The 15605-nt window shown below is 38.8% G+C and overlaps 1 protein-coding gene across 9 annotated transcripts in view; it reads left to right on the top strand.

The window, feature by feature from the left end:
* LOC140911640 (transducin-like enhancer protein 4) overlaps nucleotides 1-15605 on the top strand; it is a 121062-nt gene that overhangs the window by 102894 nt on the left and 2563 nt on the right. For 8 of the 9 annotated variants that reach the window (XM_073345091.1, XM_073345090.1, XM_073345086.1 and 5 more), the window contains 11 exons: nucleotides 3190-3309; nucleotides 3650-3703; nucleotides 4334-4486; nucleotides 5720-5852; nucleotides 6002-6195; nucleotides 6395-6471; nucleotides 10060-10309; nucleotides 11352-11599; nucleotides 13181-13328; nucleotides 13895-14045; nucleotides 14582-14658. In XM_073345091.1, coding sequence (XP_073201192.1) covers nucleotides 3190-3309; nucleotides 3650-3703; nucleotides 4334-4486; nucleotides 5720-5852; nucleotides 6002-6195; nucleotides 6395-6471; nucleotides 10060-10309; nucleotides 11352-11599; nucleotides 13181-13328; nucleotides 13895-14045; nucleotides 14582-14658 — 1605 coding nt within the window. Of the gene's footprint in view, nucleotides 1-3189; nucleotides 3310-3649; nucleotides 3704-4333; nucleotides 4487-5719; nucleotides 5853-6001; nucleotides 6196-6394; nucleotides 6472-10059; nucleotides 10310-11351; nucleotides 11600-13180; nucleotides 13329-13894; nucleotides 14046-14581; nucleotides 14659-14961; nucleotides 15114-15605 lie in introns of those variants that run through there. The other variant, XM_073345089.1, reaches the window with a different exon arrangement.

The following is a 15605-nucleotide window of genomic DNA, read 5'->3' as shown; positions in this document are numbered from 1 at the left end:
CAGAAGCACTCTTCCACTCACATAGTTGTCTACACATGCGGGTTTGTCAGCATAGCTACATCGGTCACAGTTGAGGGGTTTTTTTTCCACGCCCCTATTGAAGTAGCTATGCTGATATAACTTTTAAGTGTAGACAAAGGTACCTAAGGGTATTGTAATGCTTAAAAGGCATATAGGCTACTCATAATCTTGTTTTAATATGCAGAAAAGCCTGAATTAGGATAAAAACATAAGGACAATAATGGCTGTTTGTAGACAAGTCACCTTATACTAATTCAGAAAATTCACTAACTGCACAGGCATTCCTGTTCACAGAACTTTGATCACCACGTTTGTGAAGATTTTAATATGAAGAAAGTGTGTGGGCTGGGGGAGGATGTGTGATCACATTTTTAAGCATATAATCCAATAACGAAACTTGCATTGTATGATCTCTAGTAGTGTCTAGATATACAGCTGGATTTTTCACGAAGAAACAAAACTAAACCTTCTTTTGTTGACCATATAAGTTTCTGTCGATCAGTACTATTGCTTACATCTTGTTAGTGCTTCTCTGCGTACTGCCAGCCAAAAAAGTTCCATTGCATGGGGCTGCCTAGGATTTTTCCACTTTATTACCAAGTCTGATTGGACTTTAAAGCAATTACGCCATTAAACAGTATGCATTGCCCCAGTGCCCAATATGGTGATCATCCTTTAAGTGCTGGTGATAATTAACTACTTTATCATTCTAATAGGGAGCTCTGAATTATAATTTTATTGAGCAGCAAAATCAAGGATTAAAATGATATCTGCAGTGCCAAGGTTAACTATACTGAGAAAAATGAAACCACGTGGTTTCTAATTCATGAAAATAAATATTTCTGTTTAAATAAGTGCAGTAGTTTACTCTGATTCTTTAGACATAATTCTAATTGCAGCTTAGCGATGATGATTTTCTCCTTTTAAAACAAATTGCTTTCTATACAGTGAAGTTAAGTTATAATGAATTGAACTCAAATGATAAACTGCCTCCTCCCAATCTGTGAAATGAATATGAATGTAAAGGAGTACTCTTAATGCTCATATAAAATCTTTTGCAAAGGGCATTCTCTGTAGTAAATAATACTAAGATTTATCTACACAGTGGAGTAATGCACACTACGGCGGTGTGATTTCTAAAGCGCACTAACGTTTTGCGCATGACTTGGTCCATGTAGACCCTACTGGTGCTCACTAAATGTTCCCAATTAGTTGTCATGAGCAATGCTAGCTTTGTTTTCAAACTTCCATTTTCATCCAGTATTGTGAATGTGTAAATAACTAGAATCGGTCAAAAATAAAGGGAAAATTTTTGCTAACACCCCATAAAAAAAAACTTGCAAAATTTCAACCAGTCTGTACATAATTTGCTAATTAAGGCTCCAATTCAAAAAGGCATTCTTGTTCCGGAAATAACTTAATTAAGTACATGCTTAACTTTTAGCATAGATTTAAGTCCCACTGACTTCAGTGGGATTTCAGCATTTGTTAACGTGCTTTCCCGAGTAGGGAGAAACTTTAGCACATGCTTAAGTGCTGTTCAGAATCAGAGCCTCAATGTTTTAATAAGAACACTGAAATATGAAACATGCCAGTGGTGTCAGAATGCATTGAAGTCTACACTGGACATGTGTTTGTCCTGATGTTGCCTCACTCATACATTCAAAACCCTTACTGAAGTGTATGGGGAAGAGCTGAACAAAATATTGTAAATTCCGTCCCATGAGAAATTTTGACATTTCCGCATTTGTTTTATTCTCAGATTGGGACGAAATGTCAAAATTTCAGAACTTTGCATGCTACAGAAATTACGAAAAATTTAAAGTCAGAATGAATTGAAACATTTTGACACTCCTGAAATCAAAGTGTTACGTTTTGGTTTATTGAAATGACCTGAAACGCATCACTTTGAGGCAGTTCAAAATTAAACTGTATTTTTCCATCGCAGCGGATTGGTTTATGGGAGCTTAGTTCAGGAGCCTGATGCCCCTGTTCTCCCTTATGAAGTTAGCTCCCTGGTTGGACTACATATTTCATGATGCACCCAGAGTCATATGACTCCTGTGATGCACCACTGAGAGGCTGGTCAGGGATAGCCATGTTGTGTTATGGGAAATGCAGTCCTGTAGAGACCTCTGCAGAAAAGAGATAATAAGGCAATGCACTGACTGGGGGAATGCAGCTTATTAATGTTTTATTAAACTGATTTAACACTAAACATTTTGGGTTAGTTGAACAACATGATTTTTTTCAGATTTGGGTCAGACCAACCTGAAATTAAATATTTCATAGACATTTTTCCATGGAAAATTTCAAATTTGCATTTTCCATTAAAAAAACATTCTGACAGAAAATTTATGGCCAACTCTAATACGGGGAATTTTGGTCAAGCATGGCAAGAAGACTTAAACCCTTTTAACAATGACTACAGGTATGTCTTCACTACCTGCTGGATCAGCGGGCAGCAGTCGATCCAGTGGGGAATGATTTATCGCGTCTAGTCTTTCCCTGTTAGTCTATAAGGTGCCACAGGACTCTTTGCTGCTTTTACAGATCCAGACTAACACAGCTACGCCTCTGATACCTGTCTCAGCTTGGTTTCCCCAAACAACTATCCCCTCTCTTGAGAAAGAGTCCCTTTTAAACCTTGCAATAGTTCCTTTGTTCTTCTGTGTTTGAGCTTTGACTCTTCTGGTCAAAACCAGTCCTGTATGTTGGCTAGAGCTAGAGGTAAAATCATCAAAGCCAATATAGCTCTGCATTGTTCCTTAACTCTCAAATATTTGCTGAGGGGTGGCTTATCTTGAACCATTCTTTTCCTTCCTCGTTTTTCCTGGTAGCCTTCTGTATATTTGTAAAGTAAACATCCCAATAACCATGGTAAGAAATAGTATTCTTAAATTAATACATAGCAGTTCTGTGGCATTTTGGACCTCAACTATTTGGTGCTCCAGTAATTGATATTTGTACAGAAGTATCTACCAATTATTTCATTCAAAGTGTCAATATAAATCTTATTAGTTAGCTATCATTGATTAAAGTGCTGTTATCCACTAGAAGACCTCAAAACCACCTCCACCACCACCTTCAGGTTGTCTGTTGAAAGTAATCAGAAATGAGATTGTGCAAATGTGTGGTCACATTTCCCTCTCTCCCCTCTAATTTCAGAGCTCTTCTGTGTCTCCATCAGCTAGTTTCAGAACAGCAGAGAAGCATAGGAACTCGACGGATTACTCTTCAGATAGCAAAAAGCAGAAAACAGAAGAGAAAGAAATAGCAACTCGTTATGTGAGTGAAACATTTACATGGTGTATTACCAACCTAAGAATTTTTTAGGAATCAGAAGACCTGAGCTCTATCTGGGTTCCTTCTGGGTGACCTTGGGCAAGTCAGTTCATCTCTCTGTGCCTCAATTTCCCCATCTGTAAAACAGGGATAATGAAATGTAAAGCACTTCTTATATATAAAGTAAGACCTACATAGTATTTATTATTAACAGCTTAAATGAGACCAAAGAAATAGGAAATATTGAAGAATAGTATGATGCTTTATAGTAATAGATATTTTTGCTTTTTAAAGAGACCATAGATCTTTGGATATTTTTTAAGAATTTGATTTGTCATTGCAGGACAGTGATGGTGAAAAGAGTGATGATAACTTGGTGGTTGATGTTTCCAATGAGGTATGTGTTATACTGCTTCCTATACCATACAGTAATTGAAGGTGTCTCTCAAATCTCAGTGTAGGTCAGATGCATGCCTTCACAAAGGGGCTTGTAATTGCTAAAGAAATCCAGCTTCATCTTTTTATCTTTTCAGTTCTAAAATATTATTTATAGCAGTAACACTTCTTCAGAAGAGCTTTTCTCAGCTGTTTATATAGTTAAACAAATAAAATCTTACCTCACCCATCTTAAAGCAAATAGGGCACTGATATTTATGGTACCTATGTTCTGTTCCTGCTCTGCCACTGATTTTCTGTGTGACCTTGCACAAGACAATTAGCCTTTTGTGTGCCTTCAGTTTCCCCACCTGTTAACATGAGAAATGTAATTCTTATTTACTTTGTTGTCCTAAGCATTATCGTTATTTTTATATGGCACTTAGTTAACAACATACAATATTAACTAATACTTATGTTTGTTTTGTTATACATCTAGATTTTAAACCAAATCATATTAACCAAATCAGTTATGAAGTCAAGTGATGCTTCATGTTTTATTTAGAGATCTTCCCCAAAAGTCTGAATTACTGGAGATAGGTGTTTATGCTGCTAGGAAGATGTTATACTAACGCATGTTGTTCTTTTATAGGATCCTTCTTCCCCTCGAGGGAGCCCAGCACATTCTCCAAGAGAGAATGGCTTGGACAAGACCCGGCTGCTTAAGAAAGATGCACCGATTAGCCCGGCCTCTATTGCATCTTCTAGCAGTACTCCTTCCTCAAAATCCAAAGAACTTAGCCTTGTAAGTGATTTTGAACACTCCTGACCTGAGAGAGTACACAGATGTGCATGTCCACCAGATCATATCTGAATTTCTAATGGGATCTGTAAAATGCTACGAGACATGATACAACTTCACGTTGAATATAAAGTTCCCTTAATTTCTACTTTAAAGACATACAGCAAAGTGGTGGTTAAAAAGCCCAGAGGCCTTTTTGGGATGAGACGCGTCTATTAAACTACCAGTGTAAAAAGATGATGGATGTGCCTGTGTTGCGGTAATTTTTCATGTGGGGGAGGAGAGACTCATGTCCTTCTGAGGATAAAAAAAAAAAAAAAAAAAAAGCAGTACACCTAGGTTCCTTGATACATTTTTTGTGCTATGGTTCTATAGTAAATTCAGCTTCCAACTTGGATGTGATTTGATTGTTAGTTTTGTTTAAATGACCAGGTAATTTTAATTTTCTGTCTGTCATTTACAAGAGTCTTCCTCGACTTGCATCACAGATCACAATGCAAAAAAAAGGCTGCTTGCAAGTGTGTGTGGGGGGGTCTTCTTTCCCTTCCTTTTGGTGACGGTAGTTTATCACATTGCTAAGCTGCACTGTAACTCTTCCTGCAATTCTCAACATTTCAGTACACTTTCACTTCTCACATTGTTATATAAATCAGTTCTGTAGTGAATGTAGTGCTCAGGAGAGGTGCTGGAGTGACAGGGTTAAACACAGAAGTTTGCTGTTTGTCCACCAAACAGGCATACCACAACAGTGCCAGTGCAAGATTCCTCACACTACCCCCATCATTGTGCCTCAACCCTGTTTTATAGGGATCACGGCTAGGGGTGAGTCCATTATTTCAGTCTGCTTGTCTGTCCGATTTTGGGCCTCACACTGCCAACAAAGGTGCTCATCGTGATGTGGACACATGTCCACCAGGAGCAGATTGAGACCACCAACAGGTTTCACATACGCTGCCAATACGATTGTCAGATGGTAATGATTTTCAGTCATTGACTGTATCCTGAATCACATCAGTGACCTAAAGGAGAAAAAGCTGTGAATCCTAGAGTTAATTCCTACGGTCACCCTTCCCTTTTAAGTCACTCTGCATGCTTCTTTCCATTGCCAATGCTGAGCATTAAAAATTGAAAACTAGGTTTCACTAATCAAACCACATTTTAATTGTCATCTACAATATCTTATATATGAAGCCAAAAAGTAAAATAACTGTCTTTCATTGCCTCTCTTGATATTAGAATGAGAAATCTACCACTCCTGTGTCTAAATCAAATACTCCAACTCCACGGACTGATGCTCCAACTCCAGGCAGCAATTCTACTCCTGGTTTGAGGCCCGTGCCTGGCAAACCACCAGGAGTCGACCCTTTAGGTTAGTAACAAGTAGGCCTCTAGAAAAGCATCTAACTTTTCAGTCCTTTACAACACTGCATTCTGTGTCTGTGTCTTCTGTTTGTTGTTCTCTTTGAAGTGCTGAGCATCCCTTATACCTGTTTAAATTGAGCACTATTCCCCCAACAGCTTCTGGTCTAAGGACCCCGATGGCGGTGCCATGTCCCTATCCTGCTCCGTTTGGAATTGTGCCGCATGCTGGAATGAATGGAGAGCTGACCAGTCCAGGAGCTGCGTATGCGGGGCTGCATAATATTTCCCCCCAAATGAGTGCGGCAGCGGCAGCGGCAGCGGCTGCAGCAGCTTATGGGAGGTCTCCAGTGGTAAGTGTTTGCCCCAGGGGATGTGAACATGTTTGGAGTTGGGGGTGGGGGGGTCTGTTAAATTAAAGACATGCAGGGTTAAATCTAGTTCAACCTATCTCTAATTTGGAGAATATGTTGTGGAAGAGGTAAATGAAACTCATGTTCGCTTAATTCCCCACTTAATACATCTTTTTATTCTGCTTGGGGAAAACTGCAGGTTGGTTTTGATCCACATCATCACATGCGAGTCCCAGGCATCCCTCCCAATCTGACAGGCATCCCAGGAGGAAAACCGTGAGTTTTAAACACTAAATTTATGAAGTTAATCATTTACTGAAGTAGTGTTCCCTTGCTGGCTAGATTTCCCCTGGGCTACTGAATATTATTGCATGACTAGAAGTAAGTTTAGGGTTGAAGGGATAGGGAGGGTGGTTTAATCGTTGTTTTTATTTTAAAAGCTTGTTTGGAGATTTCTTTTAAAATCTACTACCAGCCAGGAGGTATCAGATGGCATAGAGCAATGAGAGTCTGTGGTGGGCAGAGAGATCTCCTTTTCTAAATGTGAAGTAGGGGACCCATCTCTGTATGGAAATACAAACTGTAAAGGAATCTCTGGTATACATGTCTGCTGTACTGTGTGTCTCAGCTTAAAAATAATTCCATTGGGCATAAAAGCCTTGCAATCACTTGCAAGCTTATTAGATGCTATAAATAGCAGTGTGCAGAGAAAGAAATGCTGAAATGTTTTGTTTGATTGAAAATACTGAGAAGAATTATGGTTTCGTAATGTTCAAATTCATCCTTGATGGAATTCGCCAGAAAAGGTGACCTACTCTAACAGCTTTGTTTGCTGTGTAATTCTTTTTCCAGGCTCACAAACTCCCCAATCACATCCCCCTTGAGTTAGAGGGAGGGGAAAAAATAGTAATGCAAATCGTATTGATCTGGGTTTTATTTGAAGGGCCTCAAGTTCCACTTCCTTTGTAACACTTAAAGAAAAACAGACTAGCTAATAATGGAGAGGTTGAGGGATATTTGGGTATAGTTGATGTAACTTGATTTTAAATATATAAACGTTTTACATACTATGATTGTATCCCTCTCCCCCAGTGTTACTTGTCATCTTAGGCTGTCTTCTGTCAGCTGCTCTGTGTTGATGAACCTGCACCTACATAGAGCCAGGATAACTTCATTGAGGATCTATGCAGGCTCAGGAGTTGGCACTAAGCAGTTTACAGGATCAGAGCCTTAGACTGTAAGCTCTGTGGAGCAGGAACCTTCTTCCTGTCTGTGTGGAGAGCATCCAGCAAGTTCCTTTACAGTCATTACAGTAATATAATAACTAAAAAAGTGAAAGGTTTTGTTGCATCTCAAATGTTTGTTAATGCATTGGCATAATAGTCACTATTTACAAGGTCAATAATAGCTAATTATTATTAGCTAGATTTGAAGACTGCAAAGATGGAGACCTAAGTTGTATTCAACTATTTTCACTGAGCGTTCTCTGAAATGGAATGTGCTGCATTGGCTATCTTGTTACCTGTACTTCGCCTTGGTTTTTTAATTATTGCCTGATTTTCCTAGGGAACAGTACAGTCTGACTCAAAAATAGGAGCTGCAGATATCTGTACAGATCTTTATAATTGAGGAGTTTTGTAATATATTTACAGTGCTTTAAACATGCGAAATTCTATGTTAGTGGTAAATATTCCTATTACTGATGACCTGCACAGTGGTACAAGGGGACTTGTAATAAATGGTACATGAAAAGAGGGGGGAAAAGTAATATGACACCCGATCTTTTTCAAGATTAAATGTATTTGAATAATTATACATAGCACTTACTATTTGCTTTAAGAGCCAGATTCTCAACTGGTGTAAATCAGCATAGCTCCATTGACAACATCTTGAGCTACAGCGTCAAAGCCATTTTGACTAAAACGTTGCTTTAAAAAAAGAAAAAAGAAAAAAAGCTATAATAAAGATTCACTTTTGGTATCAATGTAAATTCTCAGAGCAGGGCAGGTGCTTGCCTCTTGGTACTGTGCAGCAGCAAACACACTGTTGGCATGCAACAAATGATGAATAATAAGATCTTCTAGCTAGTGCCTATAGAAATCTGCTAGTGGAGACCAAATCCACTTAAATTAGGAAGTTTGTATCTTTTAACTGCAACAACGAAAAAAAATTGCCTAAGCCTGGCTTGAATGTGTTTCGTGTCATAAAGCAAAGTGTCAACTTGCCACTCAGGCCTGCCGGAACGAGAAAAGAGCAAAAATAGGGTGCAGAAATAGTGAAATTTCTGCGGCTATGAGTATAAAAAAAGGGGAAAACTGGAGATTATGTAAATATAGTTGCATTTTTATACTGCTGAAAAAAAACACTGTAATATTAGCACATTTCAGAGTAACAGCCGTGTTAGTCTGTATTTGCAAAAAGAAAAGGAGTACTTGTGGCACCTTAGAGACTAACCAGTTTATTTGCGCATAAGCTTTCATGAGCTACAGCTCACTTCATCGGATGCTGTAACTCACGAAAACTTATGCTCAAATAAATTGGTTAGTCTCTAAGGTGCCACAAGTACTCCTTTTCTATTAGCACATTGTGTAACTTAAATAACAAATAAAATGGTTGGGTTTTTAAAGGCTGCCTTTTTAAACTCTCAATTTCAGTGCAACAATTAAAGCAATAGTCTCCTCCAAAATAATATTTCTGTGAGCTATTTTCATATCTCTACTATTACAACCATGTGTGTTTTTTCATCAGTACTACCATGAATTAGCTAGTCTGTGGAAATTAAGAACCCTCTATTAACCATATATTTATGTGTACAGAGGAGTCGTCTAATAAAGTTTGTGTTCGGTAATATATACTCTTTAATATGTCACATCTTAAAACAAAACAATTTCACAACCTAACTGTTCTCCCTAGAAAATATTTGGAGATGAAGTTGTTGATAGCTTATTCACAGGTGGCATAACTGGCAGTCACACAACACATTCTTTCTCAGTGAGAGTCCTGATTCCAGCAAAAGAACTGGGATTTGTGCTTGTCATATCAGTGCAACAACAACAAGAACAAATTACTTGCACATTTTTGCTGGACTGCCATTTCAGGAATTGTGCCTAAAAACCTTAACTCCATGGTGTCATTGATTTCAATCCTTCTATTGACAGAGTGCTGTAAAATACAATATAAGCTTAAGATATGTGCACCCCACTGTTCAGTTCAGTGAAAGCCAGGCAATGAACTAATCCCCTTCATACTCTCTTGAACGTTCATGTTCATAAATGAAAGCCTCTAAGGGAAGTAGTCACCTATCTATCCCCTTGGACCCAACCATTCCTTAAAGCTTGAAGAGATGCTCCCTACTATTTCTGTCTTCAGGGAGGCTCTGATGTGGGCTTCCCTGCTTCTGCTACGTATGTATATCAAATCACATATCAAATCTCGGACCCAGTCACGGGCAAACTTAAGGTTGGAAACTATAGCTTCACATATCCCTACACACTCCAGAAATCAGAAGCACATGGCTTGAGTCCTAAAAAGCTATTTAGTCTGTGTCTGGATAACTTGCCTTGTGGAGACCAACATTTCCAAAACTGGATGCCTAAAGATAGGTGACTAAATCCATATGTAGACAGCTAATAACTTCAAGTCTTCAGAAGTACTGAGTTCCCCTGGCTACTGTTAAAGTAAATGGAAGTTGAGGGTGTGCAGTACCTCTGAAAATCTGGCCATTGCATTTGGTACCTAACTATGTTGTTAGATGCCAGAATGTAAGCAGCCAAGTTTGAAAATGGTTTATGTATCTTGTTCTCTTTTCTTAAATAGATGCAAGGGGTAATTCATTAAATCACTTTCCCCTTATCCTTTCCTCAGAGCTTATTCATTTCATGTAAGTGCAGATGGTCAGATGCAACCTGTACCTTTTCCTCCTGATGCCCTCATTGGACCAGGAATCCCTCGCCATGCTCGTCAGATCAACACTCTGAATCACGGGGAAGTAGTGTGTGCAGTTACCATAAGCAACCCCACAAGACACGTGTATACTGGTGGAAAGGGATGTGTCAAAGTCTGGGACATCAGCCACCCTGGGAACAAGAGCCCTGTCTCTCAGCTAGACTGCCTGGTAAGTGAACATCTAGGAATGAAAGTGAAGCTTGATCAGATGGGGAGGGGATAGAAGAAAGCAGTTTAGAAAATACTCAGATTGTGCACGAGTGATATGATAGTGTTAAGATATGGGTTATGATGATCAATTAGTACCAACAGCATTGAGAACCAGCTCCTCAGCTTGGTGAGCTTAATTCAGGTTCTTTTTATTATTCTGTGTGTTGCTGAGTTGTTCAGTTTCTGGTGTGTGTGTGTTATAATACACATGCTTTTTCCCCTGACAAACCAAAATCCCCATAAACTATATAGGCAAGAGACAAGATCAGAAATAGTGCTGTAGATGCTGTCTATAAACTTTTGACATTATGGGTGTGTGTTTAAGCCCTATATCCTCTCATGTGCTAAAAATTACTTGTAGGCTCGAATTCTAATATATGGTCCATGCATGTGCATGTATGTGTGTATTCTGACAGTTTAAAAATCTCCCTAAATTATTACTGGGAACAACAAATTATTGGCATGTGCTTACAAGATGCACCATTATTGGCAACTTTTCTCTTGTCATTTACTGTTCTTGATGAGATGTTGCCTCTTGTTGTAATTGCTGCTTCATCAGAACTGTGCAAAACATGTGACCCTAGTATCTCCTTGGTGGGGCAGCAGGGCTCATTAAAATGGGAGGCGGAGGTATGTCAGAAATTGGTACACCCAGTTATCAAGGGGTTAATGTACTGAAATGAGCAGAGTATAAAAATGAAACCTTGTATAAAAGCTGTCAAATGCAGGAACATTGAAGTGTTTGGAGTTGGGTGCTGGTCTTTGCATTTTGATGCTAATTAAGATTAAATAGCTCTCACTACTGAATTTTGTAGATCAAGTTTAAGTACTTCCCTGATGTCGTGTAATTTTCTGGCATTAATACACTTTATCATTGTCATAAGTGTAACTGGCTCATTAAAACCAGGAGGGAATACAATACTTTTATGGATTTCTGCTCTCATGTTAATGCTGTTTTCCTTTCCTCATGAGTAATCTCGTGATGGCTTCTGTCTCCACAGAACAGAGATAACTACATCCGTTCCTGCAGATTGCTTCCAGATGGCCGCACCCTGATTGTCGGTGGGGAAGCCAGCACGTTATCCATTTGGGACCTGGCAGCTCCTACCCCACGTATAAAAGCAGAGCTGACATCTTCTGCTCCAGCTTGCTATGCTCTAGCTATCAGCCCCGATTCCAAGGTCTGCTTCTCCTGCTGTAGCGATGGGAACATTGCCGTTTGGGATCTTCACAACCAGACATTAGTCAGGTAGGTCAACAGAACTGGATTGTCAGGTTGTGAAGAATGAATTAACAATAGCATGTACTTTCTCCCTTATTTTTTTTTTAATGTGCTCTTATCTTAATTGTCAGCATAACTGTTTCAGTATTTTGTTGTTAAGGAGCCAGAATAATAAAAGCTTGATAAAAATTACATCCTTATTTATAGGATTAGAGGGTTTTATAATGGCAGACTTTAAAGTTCTGTTCTAATTCTGCTAGATTGGGGTCTGATGGCTGCTTAGAGTAAAATCAGCTGGTGTTGATGTTGCTAAGATTCTTCTAGATCCCTTTAAAACATGGAGTAGTTTGGTCTTGTGTAATACGTTGCACACAACCACACCTCTTTGATCTGTGCTTAGTGTTTGTATTCTAAGTAAGGATGGGCCTGAATCACCACATTCAGATCTGATTTTGGAAAGCACAAAGTTTGGGGGGTTTCAGATACACATGTTTGGGTATTTCTCATCCCCAGTGTAAAACATTTTAAGTGGGACCCAATAATACAGCTCTACATTATACAGTATTGTAGTAATGTATGTAAAAGATGGGCTTTTATCAGTTGATCTGATGATCCCATTGAGACTACTCTGTATTAAAGCCTGTGTAAGTAAGTGATTGCAGATGCTTTTTAGAGCCAGTAAATTTAGAATGTTACGCTGAATTCCTCCCAGGAAGATGTGACATTCCCAGTACCTGATGTGATGTCACAGTCTCAGTCTGAACCTTAAAACATACCGTGTATACACGTTCATCAGCCCATTCATTTATAAGCTGTCCCCCCAAGATGGATAGGTAAACACGGCAAAAACTAAATGACCCTTTCTTAAGCCGACCCTATATTTCAGGGGTTGGCAAACTTTGGCTTCCGGCCCGTCAGGCTAAGCTGCTGGCGGGCCAGAACATTTTGTTTACCAGGAGCGTCCGCAAGCACGGAGCCCCTCAGCTCCAAGTAGCCATGGTTTGCCGTTCCCAGCCAATGGGAGCTGCAGGAAGCAGTGCAGGCTGAGGAACGTGCTGGCCGCCACTTCCCACAGCTCCCATTGGCTGGGAATGGCAAACCACAGCCACTGAGAGCTGAGGGGCTCCGTGCCTGCAAACGCTCCAGGTAAACAAAACGTCCTAGCCCACTTTGGCTCCCGGCCCATCAGGGTAAAGTTTGCCGATCCCGATCTACGACGACAATGTATTAGATATTCAATAGTCCAATAGAGCTTAAAATGGTCAACTTTTGGTATAGACCCATTGATAAGCTGACCCCCGCTCTTCGATACTTCACGTTTTTTACAGTCAAAAAAAATTTGGCTTGTGAACAAGTATATAGGGTGCTTTGAAAAAAAATGTACTAGGCTGATTATTTGAGGCATTCCACACACAGTTCATTTGGTGATCTACAAATTCGGAATTCAAGTCACTCTACTAAAATATGCTTTTGCTACATTTTAATAGCTAGAGTTATTAAAGGAAATAAACCAAAACTAGCATGATCTGCATGGAAAAATGAACACGGATCAAAACCAAATCTTTTTACCATTAGCGTGTGCATGTGTTTTCTCTTTGAAATTTTCAGACAATTCCAGGGCCACACAGATGGAGCCAGCTGTATTGACATTTCTAATGATGGCACCAAGCTCTGGACGGGAGGTTTGGACAATACAGTCAGATCCTGGGACCTCAGAGAAGGAAGACAGCTACAACAACATGATTTCACATCACAGGTTCACTCTCAGAAGCTTTGACATGTTAGAGAAATCCATAGTGATTTTATAAAATTAGCACCTTTTTAAAAAAGCAAACTTGAAGAGCTCCTAGAATTTTTTCACTTAGTCTCTGGCACTGTTTTTAATATGGCAGCTAAACATTTTTTCTAGATTATGGCTCTCAGTTTGACAGATCAGTATTTTTCCCACAAGAAGAGCAGAGAGCCCTATTTATAAAGGGGAATTGCCAGATTAAAGTGTTCCTATGTAACCAGTTTTCAGTTCTGTAGATCTTAGTTCAAAAGATATATTACAGAAATATTTCTAATGCTGTTGGATGGGCTAGGAAAGTAACTTTTATAGTTTGTTTCAATGCTTTACTATTGCAGTTCAAAATGAGTTGCATTTACATTAACTAATTGTCTTGATTACTATAGTAAACGATTAACATCTTTTATAACCTGTGTAGCAGCCCAAAATGTAGCTCACATTTTGTGAACAGTGATAACAATGAAGCAGGAATTAGCTCTGACTATTTCAAGCTCCTCCTTTACTGACTGAAGCATGTGCTCTGTTAATTCCAGATCTTCTCACTGGGTTATTGTCCAACTGGTGAATGGTTGGCAGTAGGAATGGAGAACAGTAATGTTGAGGTGTTGCATGTTACTAAACCAGACAAGTATCAACTGCATCTTCACGAGAGCTGTGTGTTGTCACTCAAATTTGCTCACTGTGGTAAGCTACAACATCTATGCCAGTATTTTCTCTCCTAACAAATTTCTTTTGAATAAAAACAAGGAAATGTAAAACCAGATGTTCAATATAATACTAAAATTAAACTTTTTTCTGTATGATTTCTTTTTAATACAAAATACTTACAGTGAAATACCTTAATCTAGCCCAGAGGTTCTCAAACTGGGGGTCAGGACCCCTCAGGGGGTCAGGAGGTTATTACATGGGGGTCAAGAGCTGTCAACCTCCACCCCAAACCCTGCTTTGCTTCCAGCATTTATATTGGTGTTAAATATATAAAAAAGTGCTTTTAATTTATAAGGGGGGGTCGCAGTCAGAGGCTTGCTGTGTGAAAAGGGTCACCAGTAAAAAAGTTTGAGAACCACTGATCTAGCCACATGTAACTTTGACCTATGTTCTCTGGATAATTTTTTCATTAAGTGTAAATTGATCATTTTTCTTCGTAATCTAGGGGTTTTGTGCATGAGTTCATTGAAAATGTAACATAATTATAAAAAAAATTAAAAATCTGATTTCAGGAAAATGGTTTGTAAGCACTGGAAAAGATAATCTTCTTAATGCCTGGAGAACACCTTATGGAGCCAGCATATTCCAGGTAATAATCTCCTAAAAGCTGTTTTCCACATTATAGTACAATAGAGGTGCACTTTTCAGGGTCCATCGTTAGCCTAAGAAGTTTTTAAATGGGTTTTCTTGGCTAATTATGTTTCTTTTAAGACTTTGTCTGTTATAATGAGATGTACAAGATTTTGTCCTCAATAATATTTAAATAATTTTAACATTACAATAAAATGGACCCTTATCTTGAAGTTGGGGCTTTAATGCCCATTTTTTAATCCTCTTTGTCTCGAATTTCTTATGCCTATTTCCTCTCCTTTGTATTTCATGCTGTGGGCAGTGGAATATAGTGCAGGTGCCACGTGGCTAATCAACCATTCATTGAATATCCAGAATCCTGCTGAAAATAGTGAAAACCAGACTCAACACTTGTGTATTTTTTTCAGTTCACAGACAAGAGAAATAAAGCCTCGTGAGCACTTTTTCCCCTAATTTATAACTGTGACATGGCATTTTTTAAAAATGTTCCTCTTTATTTCATGAAATAGCTGAACAGGTTTGGACTAGATAAGCACCATTAAGATGTCATAATGTGTATTGAGATTTAAAAGTCATTACATTAAGCAGGAAAACTCTTGAATTCAAGAGCCGACACTTATGGAAGGTTCTTGTGGAATGCAGTAGGAAATGATAACCTTTCTATACGTTTTTTTTTCTTTAAACATCCTATAAATATTAACTGTGCCCCTTTCTAATGAACTTAACAATGCCTCCTTCAGAAAAGCGAACCTGTTCAAACTCTTTATAGTCTGGCTAATCTACAAGAAATCAGCACTTGATTAGGAGAACCTTTCCCACTCTAATCCCATCTCCAAACTCTCATTCCTATAGAATATCATTGAGAAAGTAGTGCCAACCAGCCTCCAACAACTTTTACCAAAATCCTGGATGCTTCGTTTTTGGGCTCCAGATATTAAATATAAA

This window comes from Lepidochelys kempii, chromosome 5 (assembly GCF_965140265.1).
Source record: "Lepidochelys kempii isolate rLepKem1 chromosome 5, rLepKem1.hap2, whole genome shotgun sequence".
Lineage (NCBI taxonomy): Eukaryota > Metazoa > Chordata > Testudines > Cheloniidae > Lepidochelys > Lepidochelys kempii.
This window is presented reverse-complemented; position numbering and strand designations above follow the sequence as displayed.